This window comes from Trichophyton verrucosum, assembly GCF_000151505.1.
Source record: "Trichophyton verrucosum HKI 0517 chromosome Unknown TV-F-b-11a04.M13r1, whole genome shotgun sequence".
Classification (NCBI taxonomy): Eukaryota; Fungi; Ascomycota; class Eurotiomycetes; order Onygenales; family Arthrodermataceae; genus Trichophyton; species Trichophyton verrucosum.
The window spans coordinates 29,107-44,133 of NW_003315457.1; the positions used below are offsets into that span (position 1 = coordinate 29,107).

Below are 15,027 nucleotides of genomic sequence, written 5' to 3' on the forward strand. Positions count from 1 at the left end.
GGAGAAACCAGACAAAGGAAATTCGAAAATCAATTAAACATAATACAATGGGGAAGGGATATGAAGGGGGAAGAGTGTCAGGACGTTATTGGTCATACATCATCTTCCACGCATGGAGCAGGGTAAATAATCTTCCACACTGCTACGCTGATGCAACCCGTGGGACCAAATGGGTGATATTTTTTGGAGTTTTATAGTTGGCATCGTTGAAGAGAGGATAACTGGAGGTAATTGCTGTAACAGTAAAAACTCATCCTTATGCTGGAATCCAGTGTAGACAACTTTTATGGGGTCTTGGGCCGTTTCCAGAAGTATTGCTAGACAAAGTTAGAAATATGTTGATTAAAGAACGTGGCATTGAGTGTATTACCTTGTGCTGTTTCCTGCAGTTCCGTAGTCCTGGTTTTCGTAGTTCGTTGACAACAGCTTGCTTTCTCATCTCGTCTGTATCGAGATCAGGGGTATAGTAATACTCGCATTCCAACTGTTTACCTGCAGCATCTTTGCCTTTACGGTTAACAGTCCCAATGCATCTGGTATCCTCAATGATGGATCTGATAAAAGTATTAGAGACCTTGGGCTTCTTCGACGAACCGGTACCAACAAGGTCAGAAGGAAGATTGCTGACTATAGTTGAGAATGGTGTTGAAGAGAGTCGCGAGAAGGCTAACTGGTTTATGATGTGGTTTTGAATTGCAGATCGGGATGAATCCGTCGACTCCTTTGTAGAGGATGATTCCCGAGCCGAAGCGCTGCGTTTGAGGGGTTTCTGGTGGGGAGAAGCTGTGGGGGTATCTCTGGCATTGACAGCAGCCATACGTGGAAGGAGATTCTCTCCATAGGGACCGAAGGAAAACACGATTGGATCATTCTCTTCGTCATGTTCGGATAGCTCGTCGGATTTTGTTAGGTTACTAGAAATTGAATTTCTAGCATTGGCATCACTCGAGATAGAGGCTCGCTCAGTGCTTTGGGAGGTAGACTTGGGGTCGGTAGTGGATTTTTTAGGTCGTACGGGAGAGGATTCGTCCTCATAGACAACAACAGCATTTGGTACAGAACGGCTGGATGTCAAGGGATCGGCAGAACCGAGGGCTTGAACAGCGGGGGAGGGAGAAACAGGAGACAGTAGCCTTTCCCGGGACTTGAGAGGGCTTTCCGAGTAACCGTGACGAGAACGAGAGTCTGCGTTTCGAATAGGAGACGATTCATCCCATGTATGTTCTGAATTTGAGTCCTTTCGTTCGGGACGTGGCCATTGGACGAGTACACGCGAGTCCTGAACATCGATCATCACGTCTGCATCCCTGATGTCCGAAGTAAACGTCTTTCCTTTGGCCAATTCATAGGTTTTCCCCTGACAGTGCAACTTGATGCCGTTCCAGCCCATGCATAGAATCTCGATCTTGTCCCTATCAAATGGGTGGCTCGCAGGCTTGAAGTAGGCCTTGACGTGGACTCTCGAGATGAGACGGTTAGGCGAGAGTTGATATGAGCAGGAAGCACTCGATCTCCCCATGGTAATGGGCTCGCCATCCTCCTCGAGCATTACACACGGGACGTCTGACAGAGGGGCGCGTTCCGAGGTGACCGACTGAGTACGTTGAAGAGCAGGAGGGATACGCGAGGGAGACGAGCTTAGAATAGCAGTTGACGAAGTTGGGACGGGGGTTGGGTACGTCGAGAACGAGTCCTCGCCCTTGAGAACCCTCCGCTTTGCTGGTCGAGGGAGCGGCGGAGACGAACATGGCTCAAACGGCGGTAACAATGCAGCACGCTTCACACCCGCAGTAGACTGCCCCTGGGGGACCTTTCTCGGAGGAGACGAGTCCATGCTGGCAGGAAGAAAGGGGACAACGCCCACCAGCTGCAAAACCGGCTCTGGATACCCTTCACTGACGTGAATCGTTCATAAGAATTTTGGGCTCTCTCTCTTGCTCATGGGGTGGAGACAAAAGGACGATATCAAGTATTTTGTTTATTACACAAAAACAACTAGACACGGCGGCAAGCGAGAGAAGCGAGACTGAGCGGGCAGAGCAGAGGGATTATTTGAGATTTTGCGGTGGCCGGTGGTCAGAACAGAGCCGCCTCGAGGTCGCGAGACCAGAAAAAGGAGTAAAAAGAATTGTGTGGGAAAAAGATCACGGTCAGGGTCCCGGAGGATGCCTGTCATTAAACGTATACACGGTGGAGGCGACGCGTTTGGTGGCTGGACGGACGAACCGTGACGGTAATACCGCGCGAAAGACGAAGTGAAACACCACCCGACGTCCGGCTGCAGAACAGCAGCCTCCAGCAACGCAACGCACGCCGCAATGCCCGTCAGCGAGATGTCTCCAGGCGGTGTTCTGTGTGCACTTCGAGCGGCCGTGAAGCTTCGACGTTGAAGTTCGAGACGCGCTTAAACGTAGAGAGAAGCACGTGAGTTGCTTATGTAAACCAGGTCACGGCTTATGTAAGTGACACGAACCATGCGGTTTTCACGTGATTGGATCTTATCTTATCTCGAAATTCGCGATGAGCCAAGACCCGCGCCCCACCTGCCCGTTTCTTATTTCAACCTCACGCAAGGGAGTGAAGGAATAACACAACAGTCCAGCCCTCTAACCATGCGATGCAGCGCTCTCAAAAGGTTGTTAGTTGCATAGGAAGAACACATCCTCCGTATTCGAAGCGGCATCAAACCGTGCATTGTCTGGGCCGGTTGATGTCAATCAGAGCCTTGGTCTGTGGGTTTTCGAGTTTGAACTACTGCAGCCCGGTTTGAAATCTAACAGGGATACAGGGCTGAGTCGAATCAGTCCAGATCTATATCCTCGGCCTCAGTGACATGGCGTTCCAGAGATATAAATAACTCGGGAACACAGGACCTTTTTCTATATGAACTCGACAGGAGAGATTAAGATAGAAAACAGGAAAGGTGCGTGTGTTCGCCACTATTCGATTTTTGACCTAGTTAAGTAACATCATTACTTTGGTTTGGTAGTTTGGACTGCGTTAGTCACTAATCTTAGCTATCTAACGGGTCTTTTAACGCTGGACTACTCCCTCAAGAAGTCGGGGTCAAAATACCCCCTTGTAGCCTTGTTTACGGATAGCCTGCCTTCCGAAGGCCTCAATATTCTAAAGGCTAGGCGTATTCCTACGCGACATATATCCTTCCTTCAGCCTACGGTACATAAAGATTATAGCAATGATGTTCGTTTTTATAACTGTTGGAGCAAGCTGGCATCCTTCTCGCTTGTCGAGTACGATCGCGTTGTGCAATTGGACAGTGACATGCTAGTACTCCAGAATATGGACGAGTTAATGGACGTTGAACTAGATGATGCTGCCTTAGGAGGCCGAGGCCAAAGAGTGTTTGCTGCATGTCATGCTTGCACTTGTAACCCGTTAAATATACCACATTACCCGAGTGATTGGTACGTTAATGACCGTTTGGACTAGGTATCATTGCTTATCTTATTCCACCAGGTTCCCGAAGAACTGTGCTTATAGCAGCCAGCACGGTAACCCCGATCAAGCACAAGTCCAAGGCCCTCCAACAGGGAGAAGGGAAACAATGGTAAACGGAGGGCTACTGGTGCTTAATCCCTCGGAGGAGATATATAATACCATTCTCTGTCAGCTTGAAGACCCCACGGCAACCATGCGATATGCTTTTGCCGATCAGTCTTTGCTTTCAGACATTTACCAAAATCGCTGGGTACCGCTCCCATATATATACAACGCTCTGAAGCCTATGAGATGGCCAGGGGTTCATTCACAAATCTGGAGAGACTATAAAGTGAAAAATGTGCATTACATACTAAGCTCAAAGCCCTGGGACGATGAAGACCTAGAGGGTTGGGGCAGAAAGCAGAAGAGATATTCAGTCACTGATGAAACCCATGACTGGTGGTGGAAAATCAACAATGAAAGGATGGCCGAAGAAAAGGCAAATGGCGTAATCAGAGATGGGTTTTGAGAATGAGGGTCAAGAGGCCTGGGAGCTTCTTATTCAATGGTAGCTCCTTTTCAGATGGTTATACTCCGTAACTGGCTAGCTTTATGGGTAGCTAGTTACTGGCGGATGAGTTTTCTCTTGGCATTTGTGTCTCATCCACGAAATGAACATCAAGTTGGTCTAAAAGGGGGGAAAAGACAGATCTATCTCTCATTCCTTGGAGTAAAGTGCATCAGTCAAGGAAAATGATCAATCGGCCTATTAAGCATGTCCCTCGTCTGGCTGAGGTCCACTCTAGACTATTATCTACACGGAGAAACAGCTTGCTTGCGAGTGCCAGTCGACTACCAGCAATAGAGCGCGTACGTGATGGGAAGGCCATTAAATATACCCGTGGGCGATTTATTTTCGACGAAAATGAACAAATGGATAAGCGTCGCATCCGATTTGATATGGATGCTCTTGCTTCAGTAGCAGCGGACTCAACAAGCGCAACAAAATGCGTTGGGATTCAAAGATGCCCCGATGGCCTTTATAACAAAGCATTCGTCCTCTCAATGGATAATGGCAAGGAAGTTGTCGCAAAACTGCTCAACCCAAATGCCGGAGTACCTTACTATACCACTGCCAGTGAAGTTGCCACTATGGAATTTGCGCGGAAATTTCTTCAGACTCCTGCTCCACGAGTGTATGCATGGAATGCATCCACAGACACAAAAAATAACCCAGTCGGAGCCGAATATATCGTCATGGAAAAGATTCCTGGCGTCCAGCTCTCTGAAATCTGGTGGAATCTAAAACTTAAACAGAAGCTCAAGGTCTTTGCTCAGATTGCGCGGTATATGAGAAGGTGGACGAGCGTGAATTTTTCCCAGATCGGAAGCCTATATTATACCGAAAACATACCCACGGCATCCAATGAACCTCTTTACTTTGAAAACGGCCATGCTACATTTAATCCCAGGTTCACTGTTGGCCCTAGCACCAATCGTGAATGGAGTGATGCTGGCCGGAATGGTCTAAAGTGCAACAGCGGCCCATGTAAGAGCGCTCTTTTGTTATGCAGGATTGTTGCTCTGTGATTAATGTATTATAATAGGGAGGTCTGTTGCGAATTATCGAAAGGCAGTTGGTGATCGTGAGATGATGGCTGTAAAGACGATTACACGGCTGCCAAAGCAGTTGGCAATGCTCTACGGTCCAAACCCACTGTATCAGCCCTCAGCTGAAAAGAAACTGGAAGCACTACAGTACTATTCGCAGATACAAGACATATTACTACCCCGAGAACCTTCACTTAACACGGTACATCTCTGGCATAATGATCTGCACGATGAGAATATATTTGTTGATCCGGACAGCCTCGAGGTACAAGGAATCATCGACTGGCAATCCACCCATATTGCACCCTTAGCCGACCATTGCCTAGACCCTTCATTCCTTGGATATGAAGGCCCCGATGTGGGTGATAATCTGGAAAAGCCTGAGCTCCCCGATGCGATCAAGGCTCTCAAGGGTGAAGAGAGGGAGGCAGCGGTAGCAGAGTATCTCGACAAGGTAATCATGATTGGGTGGCGGCGCCTTGTGCGAGATAAGAATCCGTCTCAGCACCAGGCCATAAGATTCCAGCAGTCAGCGGCTGGTAACCTCCTCCATCTTTCCCGTCGAATATTTGAAGCTGGAGAACCACACTTTCTTGCCCTGTTGCTAGATCTACGAGATGAATGGACGAATATAGGAACGTCATCATTCCCACTTAAGTTCACTGACGAAGAGGTCGATTCCATTGAAGCTGATGTGGAACGAGCAGAGCTGGGTGTTCGGACTATGAAGCTAATAGAGCGACGACTCGGAAACTTGTGGCCGGAGAAAGGCGTGGTGGAGCATGAAAACTACGAAGCAGCGAAAGCAGCACTTCGACAAGTGAAAAGCGAGATCATCGATGAATTCAAGACATATCCTGGCTGGAATTCCGAGGTGTTTGAATCGCTCTGGCCATTTGACCAGTAAACTTTGCTGATACCAAGAGGTGAACAGTGCTGCGAACATGAATGGCTATGGCTAAACTTCGATACCCTAGCGAACTGCCGCATTCAATCATTCCTGTGCCGCAATTTTGAGTCGTGTTGAGAGTCATAAGAAATGCAACAAGCCCCTTTTGCCACTCAGTTTAGATTTATTATAACTCAATGGCTGTAAATTTTATTTTATGTCTGCGCAGGCTGGAAATTCGAAGTATCACTACTGCCTGATCTTCATCGAAGTACCGAGTACAAGAGGTACAGAGCATCTCAGCCTTGCGACGTGGGCATGTATATGGTAATTTTCTTCATGCTATGTGTCCGGGATTACCTGACGATGCAAATCATTCAGGGTCATTATGTTCTGTCTATGTCATGGTTCAATAATTTACATAACACCCCCATCGCTCCGTGACTCTCCATAGCAAATGAGGAAATCTGCACTTCTGTCCAACTTCTCAGTAAGCTCACATCCCTTCTCAAACTTGACGCCGTCTGGAGTAGTAACCTGGTTACACTCTCCATCTCTAAGTGACATTGTTAGTATCGTGGGTATATAATAGGATCAGATAAGAGTAGTTGACATACAGGAAAGCATAGCAAATAGCGGCGTCAGCAGTCAAGTTGATGGACCTGCGAATAAGTTAGCAGTTTAATATGGAACACATTGTTGTTTAAGCAGTGTACGAGCATACCCTTGATAGTATGAAGTGCATAGGCCATCAACAAGGTCAATGCCCTCAGAGGCGCACTTCTGGTCGTTATGGATGGTTCCCTAACACCATGTTAGGATTGTTTTCCAGCAGATATTGTCCATGTGGCGCAAGTAGCGACACATACAATCTTATCGCCTAAGTCGGCGCTGACAAGAGCGGCCGCAGCCAGCAAAAGAGAAGAGAGGAAGAAACGCATTGTGAAGAGTTTGGATTTTCTGAGAGTAGCTAGAGGGTGGTAAAAGAAGTATCTGAGAGACTGATGCCTAACCTGAGCCTACTATCTGGGTTGTCGATGAAAACGATGTTTATATAAGTACATGTACGACGATTGGGGCACGTCGCTATCTTCTCGGCCTGGACTCAAATTTGGGACCTGTAGTGTAACGAAGGATCGACACTTCATCGAAGTGTGATGTGCAAGGATAAGGGATGTATTTTACTTTTATCTCCGCCGATCGGGATGGGAGCTGCAATGATTGTTGGCCATCATTGTTCCGTATCTCGTGGACGCAATTAACTCGTTGGTTCCTGAGTATATGCAGACACGTCGACTCCTGCGCTGAATCCCACACAGACAGCTAGTAAACCATCTACAACTAGACACAATATACCTAATGTTTTAACTCGCGGGCGAGCATAAATAAGTTAAGCTATGACCACGAATTATGCATTGTTTACGTCTCCACCGAAACCTTAAAAAAGCCCCGATTTTGCGAGTGGCGAATAGGAAGCTCCACGCAGTATCAGAGTCAATTGTAACGGTGAGAGACACGATGCCCAAAAATGAGTTCCATTAACTATCCTAAACAGAGTATCTTCCAGTCATATCTTGAGCAGCCATTCGACTTCGTACGTAAACCCGTAACAATGTTTTCCCATCGCTAACTGTCTGCGGAGACACACTTGAAAAACTTGTCATCATTTGCGATCAACTCGGTCAGGACCGCGCAGCTGCCGTCAAAAAGCTCGACTTCGGTGCAGTTATTCGTTCTGGTCAACCGTTAGCACATACAAGCAGCCAACCTCAAGACAGAAAAGTAGTCGATTGACGTACGCGTAGAAGTTGCATTTGATAGGGATGGTGGCGTTGACACCCCTGGTTATAGAGTTAGTAAGTGTGAAGCGTGAGAGAGAGAGAGAGTGTGTGTGTGTAGACTTACGTGGTGTCTTCATATGGGTAGCAGTCGCTATCTATGAGTGTTTCCCTGACATCGCCGTTACATCGGTTGTTCACGATGACTCCCTGGAATATGGTTAATATGGGTATAGGATGTAGTGTTGTGGTAGGCTTACAATTTGGTCTCCCGGGACAGAGAGGACAGTTAAGGCGGAGGATAAGGCGAGCAGGGCGCTGAGGAGGACCATTTTGGTAGTGGACGGGTTAAATTTTTTAGAAGGTGAAATGAGTGTGAAGTAGATGTAGGTAGTGTTGTAGAGGTACGGAGTATGGAGTAAGACAGAGAAAAGGAACCCCTTTTATATGACAGGCAAGGAGACAGACACGGCAGGTTATCAGAGAGATTACTGGTAGTTAGCCGAAAAGAGGCGTGGACGGCAGATGAGAACAAAGGGTATTATTATTATTGGTAAATGATAGACAGTCTAGTCTGCATGAGCGCCACGCCACGTACGGAGGGAGCTTAAGAGTAAGCATCGAAATCATCAGACGTGGGAAGGTGGGGAAAAAAAACAGGTATAAAAGTAAAAAGAGAGAAAGAAAGTAAATTCATCTAATAGACAATAGACAATAACAAAACTTAACGGACCTTTTAACCTGACGAGGGGGGGAAAATACAGATACTAGGTGGTCAGTTGCGCGTGGAGTTATGGTAGCGGCAAGGCGAGGAACTGGGGGTACACGAGTGGACTGGGAAGATAAGGGAAAGTCTTTAACTACAATGGTGAGTATATAAGATAGACAGAGCGAAGTGAAGTAAGGTGGTGAAGTATAAGAGGGAGAAGCAAGGGAATCAAAGCAGCGGCGAGCAAGGACGAGGAGGAGTAAGGGAGCTAGAGGTAGGGAGAGGGATGGAGGGATCATTAACAAGCTAGATGTATCGTGAGCTGGTCTAATCATAGGAGAAGACAAAGGTTGCTTCACCGTGTAGGACGGAGACCTAGAATGTTATTTAGTAACGGAAGGAGCAGAGTAGCTGGATTGAGTGAACTTACGGTGCATCCATCTTCGTTAACGCCGGTATCAGTATAGTACTTGCCGTCCTTATGCTTGCATTTGCCTGAGAGGCCCTCTCCGACAATCTCGATGGTCACGTGCAGGATGGCGGTGGTGGTAGGACGGTTGGGGAAGATAGACAGCCACTTGACGCCTCCCTTTTCACCAACACCAATGTTGATAGGAGCCCAGTTGCCAATGGGTAAGCCGGCATGACCCCACTGACAAGCCTTTGCGGGACCGTAACCGGGTGGGTTTACATAGTACTGTGCAGAAGTGGACTTTCCTTGCCAGAAGTAGTAGGTTTCGGCTTGTGGGCAAGTCAAGGGCAAATGGCCAAATGCCGGGAGAGGAACAGGAATAGTTTCAGACTCAGTGCCTGGGTAATCGGTTCTGCAGATTGAGATTTCTATGCTGATGGTGCTTTTGATGTGGACGCCACCAACGCCAGGAATGCAAAGTCTGGTAGATAATTTGCGGTTGGTGAGGTAGAGTTTACCGTTGCGGCATGCAAGACCACCAACGGATTCTCCAGTTGAGCCTTGCTGTTCAGGCCATTGGGACTTTTGGTAGCCGGGGGGACAAGCGTAAGAACACATAGCTCCGTCAGTGCAGGACTCGCCGGCGATGGCAGTGCGGATGGTCCCAAAGACCTCACCGACAAGAGTGGTATGCTGGATGCCAGTGTAGCCGCCGAGGCCTAGGTAGTCAACGGCAACGGCGCCGTACTTGGATGGGAAGTCACCGCAGTCAATCTCGCCGTCGGGGAAGGGACGGTTAACACCCTCACCACCAGTGGGAGTCTGGGGGTGCTGAGGACCATCAGGCTTCTTAGGGTTGGGAGTCTTAGGTCCCTCTGGCTTCTTTGGCTCTTCTGGCTTCTTGGGTTCCTCTGGCGTTTCTGGGCTCTTGGAGGGAGGCTGTGGAGCAGCTGGGGGAGACGAGGGCGCTGGAGGCGGGCTGGGAACGTAAGAGGGTGCCGGACAGGCTGGAGGAGATCCTTTCTGCATGCCAACAGGGAAGCCGCACAGTTCGTCATGGTTCTGGCCGCTCCAGTCCAGTCTGCCGTCCTTGACGCCGGCGCAAACCTCCTCCTTGGACATATGCTGGCCGTTGAGAATGAAGGCATAGACTTTGGGGCCGGGAATGGTGACTACATCGGAGTCTGCGCGCTTGTCGAGGACGCGGTGGTGATGGGCGTGGCCATGGGCGTGGTAGGAGGCCTGGACCGACTGGACTGAGGCGGCCACGGCCAGCGACAGGATGCCCGAGGAGAACTTCATCGTAAAGAGGGACTATATATAAAACGGGCCGTGTCAGCATATCTCTCCCCTTTTTCTATTCGTCTCTCCATCCATGGCAGTGTGCATCTCCATTCTGCGATGGCACCTGTCACGGATGATGAGGCTCGACACTGACAGGCGACAAGACAGCCAGGAGAGCAACGTACTGGGTAAAGGGTGACAGACAGGCAGGGCGTGCCTTGGTAACGAGCGTGGGAGCGAGTCCTGCAGCGAGGACGGCGGGCGAAACAGCAACTAAGAGAGCGACTGGGGGTTCAAATGAGTGACTGAGATGAAGCTGGTGGTGAACTTGAACGAAGTTGAAGTTGCGAAGTTCGAGGTCGACGAGGAAGCCAGACGAAGAAAGGGCCAAAGGGGGTCCGGGGCGTGGGGCGAAGACGTTAGGGCCGTGGGCGCACCGCGGGCCAGGGGTCGGCCAGTCAGAGCGGGGCGCAGGGGAGGCGTGGGCGCGGGCGGCGCGTGGTGCAAGCAGCTGCGGTGCGTGGCAGCAAGCGTCGCAAGGGGTTCGGCCTAAAGAGGGAAAAAGTGGGGCCTTTTCTTGTTTTAGGAGCAAAAAAGGAGAAGAAAACAAAAAAAAAAAAGCGAGAACGACGACGATATAATAATGATAACAATACTAATATCTAATAGTTATATAGAGTAAAAGAGACCATGAAGAAGATGCTGAAAGGAGGGGGGGCTGCTGGCTGCGCTGTGCTGGAAGTGTGGACGTTCGCCGACGCGACGTTGTGCCAGCTGCCTCCATGCTGTGCACTGTGCTGCGTGGCAACGGGCTGCCCAGGGGAAAAGGAAGCAGAGAGGCACAAACGGCGCAAAAGCAAGGAAGCAAGGCTAGACTGCGACGAGGAGGATGGGCTGAGCCATGACGATGGGGCCTGCCAACCTATCTGTCTTACCTGAAACTCTTACCTTTTCTCCGCTCGCGACGTCTCCGCTAGCTCATTATTAATAATGGGTAGTATTATTATTTCGTCTTCTTCTTCTTCTTCCGAGGCCCCAGCTTCGTCTTCTGCTTACTTTTCTTTTCTTCCCGTCTTGCTGGCGTGCAATAATAATAATAGTATTTATGCAGTATGCAATTGACTTCTTGACTTGACGTTGGCTTTATTTTTGCTTTTTATTATTTCCTTTTTAACTTTCCGTTTGTTTGTTGTTTTGCTGCTTAGTCAGATGCAGGTACAGTCATGTGATAAACGACTGATGAGTAATGTATTAATAAGAGATATTATATAATTTATGATTAATATAATGTGCAAAAAAGTAGGGCCGGTAGAGTTTATCTTGAACTTTAATTGGAAGTTTTTATCTTTTTTTATTTTTTGATGCAGAGGAAGGCGAGCAGAGCAAGAGAAGAGATAGTCAAAAGTGTACAAGAGTCGAGATGGCTGTTTCAGTGGTAAAGACGGGGCCAAAGTATCAGCTGGATGCAGACCAGGTAAGTTGGCAACACCCAAGCGAAAGACCAAAAAAAGGAATGAGACATAACGACTAAACAAGAGAAGGTACTCCGTGCATCGACTGCTCTGCTCTCCCACATCAAGGCCGAAGACCAGCGCAAGGCAGCAGACTCGACAGTAAAGAAGCTGCCCCTCGGCGATGACAGTGACAGCGAGGATTATGGCAGCACCGGCGAGCACTCACCCATCTGGCTCATCCTTACCACCAAGAAGCACCTCGTCGACAAGAACAGGATGAAGCCAGGCAAGATCGCCGTGCCACACTCTCTCAACCCTTCGTCAACCCTCAACGTCTGCCTGATCACCGCAGACCCCCAGCGCGCTTTCAAGGATACCATTGCAGACCCCGCTTTCCCCCCCGAGCTGGCTGCCAAGATCACCAAGGTCATCGGCTTCTCGAAGCTGCGGGACAGATACAAGTCGTTCGAGAGCAGGAGGCAGCTCCTGGCTGAACACGACTTGTTCCTTGCTGACGACCGCATCATCCTGCGCCTAGTCAACACGCTGGGCAAGATATTCTTCAAGTCCTCGAAGCGTCCTATCCCCGTGCGCCTGGAGGAGATCCAAAAGGTAGATGGCAAGCGGGTCAAGGCAGCCGATAAGAAGAGGCCGCCTACAGACGAGAAGATTGCCTCTGTTGCTGCGCCGGCCGTGGTTGCGCGCGAGATCGAGCGCGCCATTGCATGTGTCCCTGTCAATCTCTCCCCCGCCGCCACCGCTGCGCTGAGAGTCGGATGGTCGAATTGGCCCGCTCAGAAGTTGGTGGAGAACGTCTCTGCGGTTGTTGAGGCGATGGTGGACAAGTACGTTGCGCGGGGATGGAAAAATCTCAAGGCCGTGCATGTCAAGGGGGCCAATACGGCTGCCATGCCTGTCTGGTTGGCTGATGAGCTGTGGCTGGAAGAAGGAGATGTCAAGGAAGATGAAGTGAAGAAAGTGGAGGACTCGAGTAAGAAGCGGAAGAGCATTGAGGGTGCGGATGCAGGGAAGAAGAGTAAAAAGTCAAAGTTGCTTACCTCTACCGTGGTTGAGAGAGACGAAGAGGAAGAAGAGGAGCTCAAGGCGCGAAAGGCCAAGTTGAAGGCTCAGAAGGCAAAGGCCGTTGCGAAGGTTAATGGTGATGCCCTCTTACTGCCCCAGGAGGCATCCTCCTCCTCTTCCAAAAAGCCCAGGACGAAACTGGCAAAGATGAAGAAAGCTACATAGTTCATCTTTTCTTCTTTTGCTTGTTTCCTTCTTCCTCTCATTTGGTGTATGGCGCATGATGTTACGTTACTAGATCCTGGGACTGGTATAAAAGCGTTCTCTTACTCTAAGTTTACTCGTCTATATATTTATATTCCTGCATTTCTCAAGCTCAATACTACATCTCTCAATATCAATGTCAGTATCAATGTAGTCTCATGTAGTCAGGTATGTACATGTGCCTGCTTAGTCATCCGGCTATCGGCGCCGAGGAACGAGGGTCCATTCATTCCAAGAACCTACCGAGCTTCTTTCTTCCAACTTCGCATCTCAACTCCAACGCCTACACCAGCACTCAATTAAGCCGAGCCGGCCTCATCCATACCCTACAGAGAGACTCATATACACCCCTAAGCAATAACGACCATGATCTCGATCGCTCGCCCGACCGTCCTCCGGGCAACTCGGTCCATATACCCCTCCGCCGCAAGCACACTCGCCCGTTCCCGATTACTCTCTACCCTCGCTATCCTCGAACATAAAGATGGGAAAGTAGCCGGTTCTTCTCTCTCGGCTATCGCTGCTGCTATCAAGCTTGGTGGCCCCGTCACCGGCTTTGTGGCTGGCAAGGGCGTCAAGGCCGGTGTAGCTGCTGAAGTTGCGAAGGTGGAGGGCGTGGAGGACGTTCTTACGGTTGAAAACGAGGCATACGATAAGGTATGACTCTACGATGACGTTCTCCGCAAGTGATGTTGTGAAGCGTTATATGCTTGGAAGGGCATGTGGGTTTGTGTGTTTGTATTCGACGTTAACTGACGTCCGTAGGGCCTACCGGAGAACTACGCACCACTATTAGTCGAGAACATCAAAAAGGGCGGCTTCACACATGTCGTTGCAAGCCACTCAGCCTTTGGCAAGAATGTTTTGCCCCGTGTTGCGGCCATGATGGATGCTCAGCCCGTTTCAGACGTTACCGCCATCGAGGGAGAGGACAGTACGTTATCTAGACCAGCCAGACTCCAATTTACCGCATAGCCCACCGCTAACAAATATAGAATTCACCCGCCCCATCTTCGCCGGTAACGCAGTGCTAACAGTCCAATCGACCGACCCCATCAAATTCTTCACCGTCCGCGGCACCGCTTTCCAACCAGGCTCATCAACAGGCGGCTCAGCCAAAATAACAGACGGCGTCGACCCCGCAGCCCCATCAACCACAAAATGGCTCTCCGAAGACCTCACCACCTCCGAACGGCCCGACCTCTCTACCGCCGAGCGTGTCGTGTCCGGTGGCCGCGGTCTGAAATCAAAGGAAGATTTCGACCGTATCATGACTCCCCTCGCTGACGCCCTTGGTGCCGCTATCGGCGCCTCCCGTGCCGCTGTCGACGAAAAAATGGCCGATAACTCGCTACAGGTTGGTCAGACGGGCAAAAACGTTGCACCTCAGCTCTATTTGTGTGCCGGCATCTCCGGTGCTATCCAGCATTTGGCAGGTATGAAGGATAGTAAGGTCATTGCTGCCATCAACAAGGATCCAGATGCGCCTATCTTCCAGGTTGCGGATGTCGGGCTTGTAGGAGACTTGTTTGAGAAGGTTCCTGAGTTGACGGAGAAGCTGAAGAAGTGAGCATTCCAGCAATGGAAGGGAATGAAATGAAAAGCTAGAGATGCGTCGTTGTATCACATTTTGGCTCCTTTGTATATACATATGTATGGTGTTTTGTGTCTTTCCTGGTCTGCTGGCTTATATAGATGAACTCAGCCATCTGATTATCCCTTTCCTTGTCCGTAGCTTGCCTTGTCTGTTGCAGGGGTAGCTGTGGACACTTCGTTACTCAGCTCCAAGGCTGTCACGGGTCGAAGGATAAATAGCAGCAGCAAACAAGATCAGATAAGATAACGTGTTATCTCTGGCCTCCTGCAATCTTGTCCTTCTCCTCCATCTACAACACTACGACTTATATATGCAACACGCAACTTATCACCCACACATTTACTCCGACGGAATAACAGGTACTGATGCCGGAATGATACCCACCGCAGGGTACCCATTCCTGATGGCCTGAGCCCACCTTCGGAGCACTTCAAACCTGTTCTACCTAGCTATAAACACCCTTACCAATCTCCATCACCCCGATGCCCTCCTGAAACACGATATGACTACACACTTGCATGCCTTCCTGAGTCAGGATGCCGTCATGCTCGCACCAACAGATGAG

General features: G+C 49.5%; 6 protein-coding genes across 6 annotated transcripts; 4 read left to right on the forward strand and 2 right to left on the reverse strand.

Moving 5' to 3' along the window:
* Positions 1–284: 284 nt before the first annotated feature.
* Positions 285–1,834, reverse strand: TRV_03458 (uncharacterized protein; the record flags this gene model as incomplete). Its single annotated transcript, XM_003022348.1, has 2 exons — positions 285–317; positions 371–1,834. The coding sequence occupies 2 exons, from the start codon at positions 1,832–1,834 to the stop codon at positions 285–287; spliced, it is 1,497 nt and encodes a 498-aa protein (XP_003022394.1).
* Positions 1,835–3,565: 1,731 nt separating this feature from the next.
* On the forward strand, positions 3,566–3,970 carry TRV_03459 (uncharacterized protein; the record flags this gene model as incomplete). Its single annotated transcript, XM_003022349.1, has 1 exon — positions 3,566–3,970. The coding sequence occupies one exon, from the start codon at positions 3,566–3,568 to the stop codon at positions 3,968–3,970; it is 405 nt and encodes a 134-aa protein (XP_003022395.1).
* A 224-nt stretch (positions 3,971–4,194) lies between these two features.
* On the forward strand, positions 4,195–5,959 carry TRV_03460 (uncharacterized protein; the record flags this gene model as incomplete). Its single annotated transcript, XM_003022350.1, has 2 exons — positions 4,195–4,990; positions 5,049–5,959. The coding sequence occupies 2 exons, from the start codon at positions 4,195–4,197 to the stop codon at positions 5,957–5,959; spliced, it is 1,707 nt and encodes a 568-aa protein (XP_003022396.1).
* Positions 5,960–8,579: 2,620 nt separating this feature from the next.
* TRV_03461 (SUN domain protein (Uth1), putative) lies at positions 8,580–10,142 on the reverse strand (the record flags this gene model as incomplete). Its single annotated transcript, XM_003022351.1, has 2 exons — positions 8,580–8,696; positions 8,859–10,142. 2 exons carry the CDS (start codon positions 10,140–10,142, stop codon positions 8,580–8,582), a joined length of 1,401 nt encoding a protein of 466 aa, XP_003022397.1.
* A 1,402-nt stretch (positions 10,143–11,544) lies between these two features.
* Positions 11,545–12,826, forward strand: TRV_03462 (uncharacterized protein; the record flags this gene model as incomplete). Its single annotated transcript, XM_003022352.1, has 2 exons — positions 11,545–11,598; positions 11,666–12,826. 2 exons carry the CDS (start codon positions 11,545–11,547, stop codon positions 12,824–12,826), a joined length of 1,215 nt encoding a protein of 404 aa, XP_003022398.1.
* Positions 12,827–13,231: 405 nt separating this feature from the next.
* On the forward strand, positions 13,232–14,435 carry TRV_03463 (uncharacterized protein; the record flags this gene model as incomplete). Its single annotated transcript, XM_003022353.1, has 3 exons — positions 13,232–13,522; positions 13,631–13,799; positions 13,861–14,435. The coding sequence occupies 3 exons, from the start codon at positions 13,232–13,234 to the stop codon at positions 14,433–14,435; spliced, it is 1,035 nt and encodes a 344-aa protein (XP_003022399.1).
* Positions 14,436–15,027: the final 592 nt, after the last annotated feature.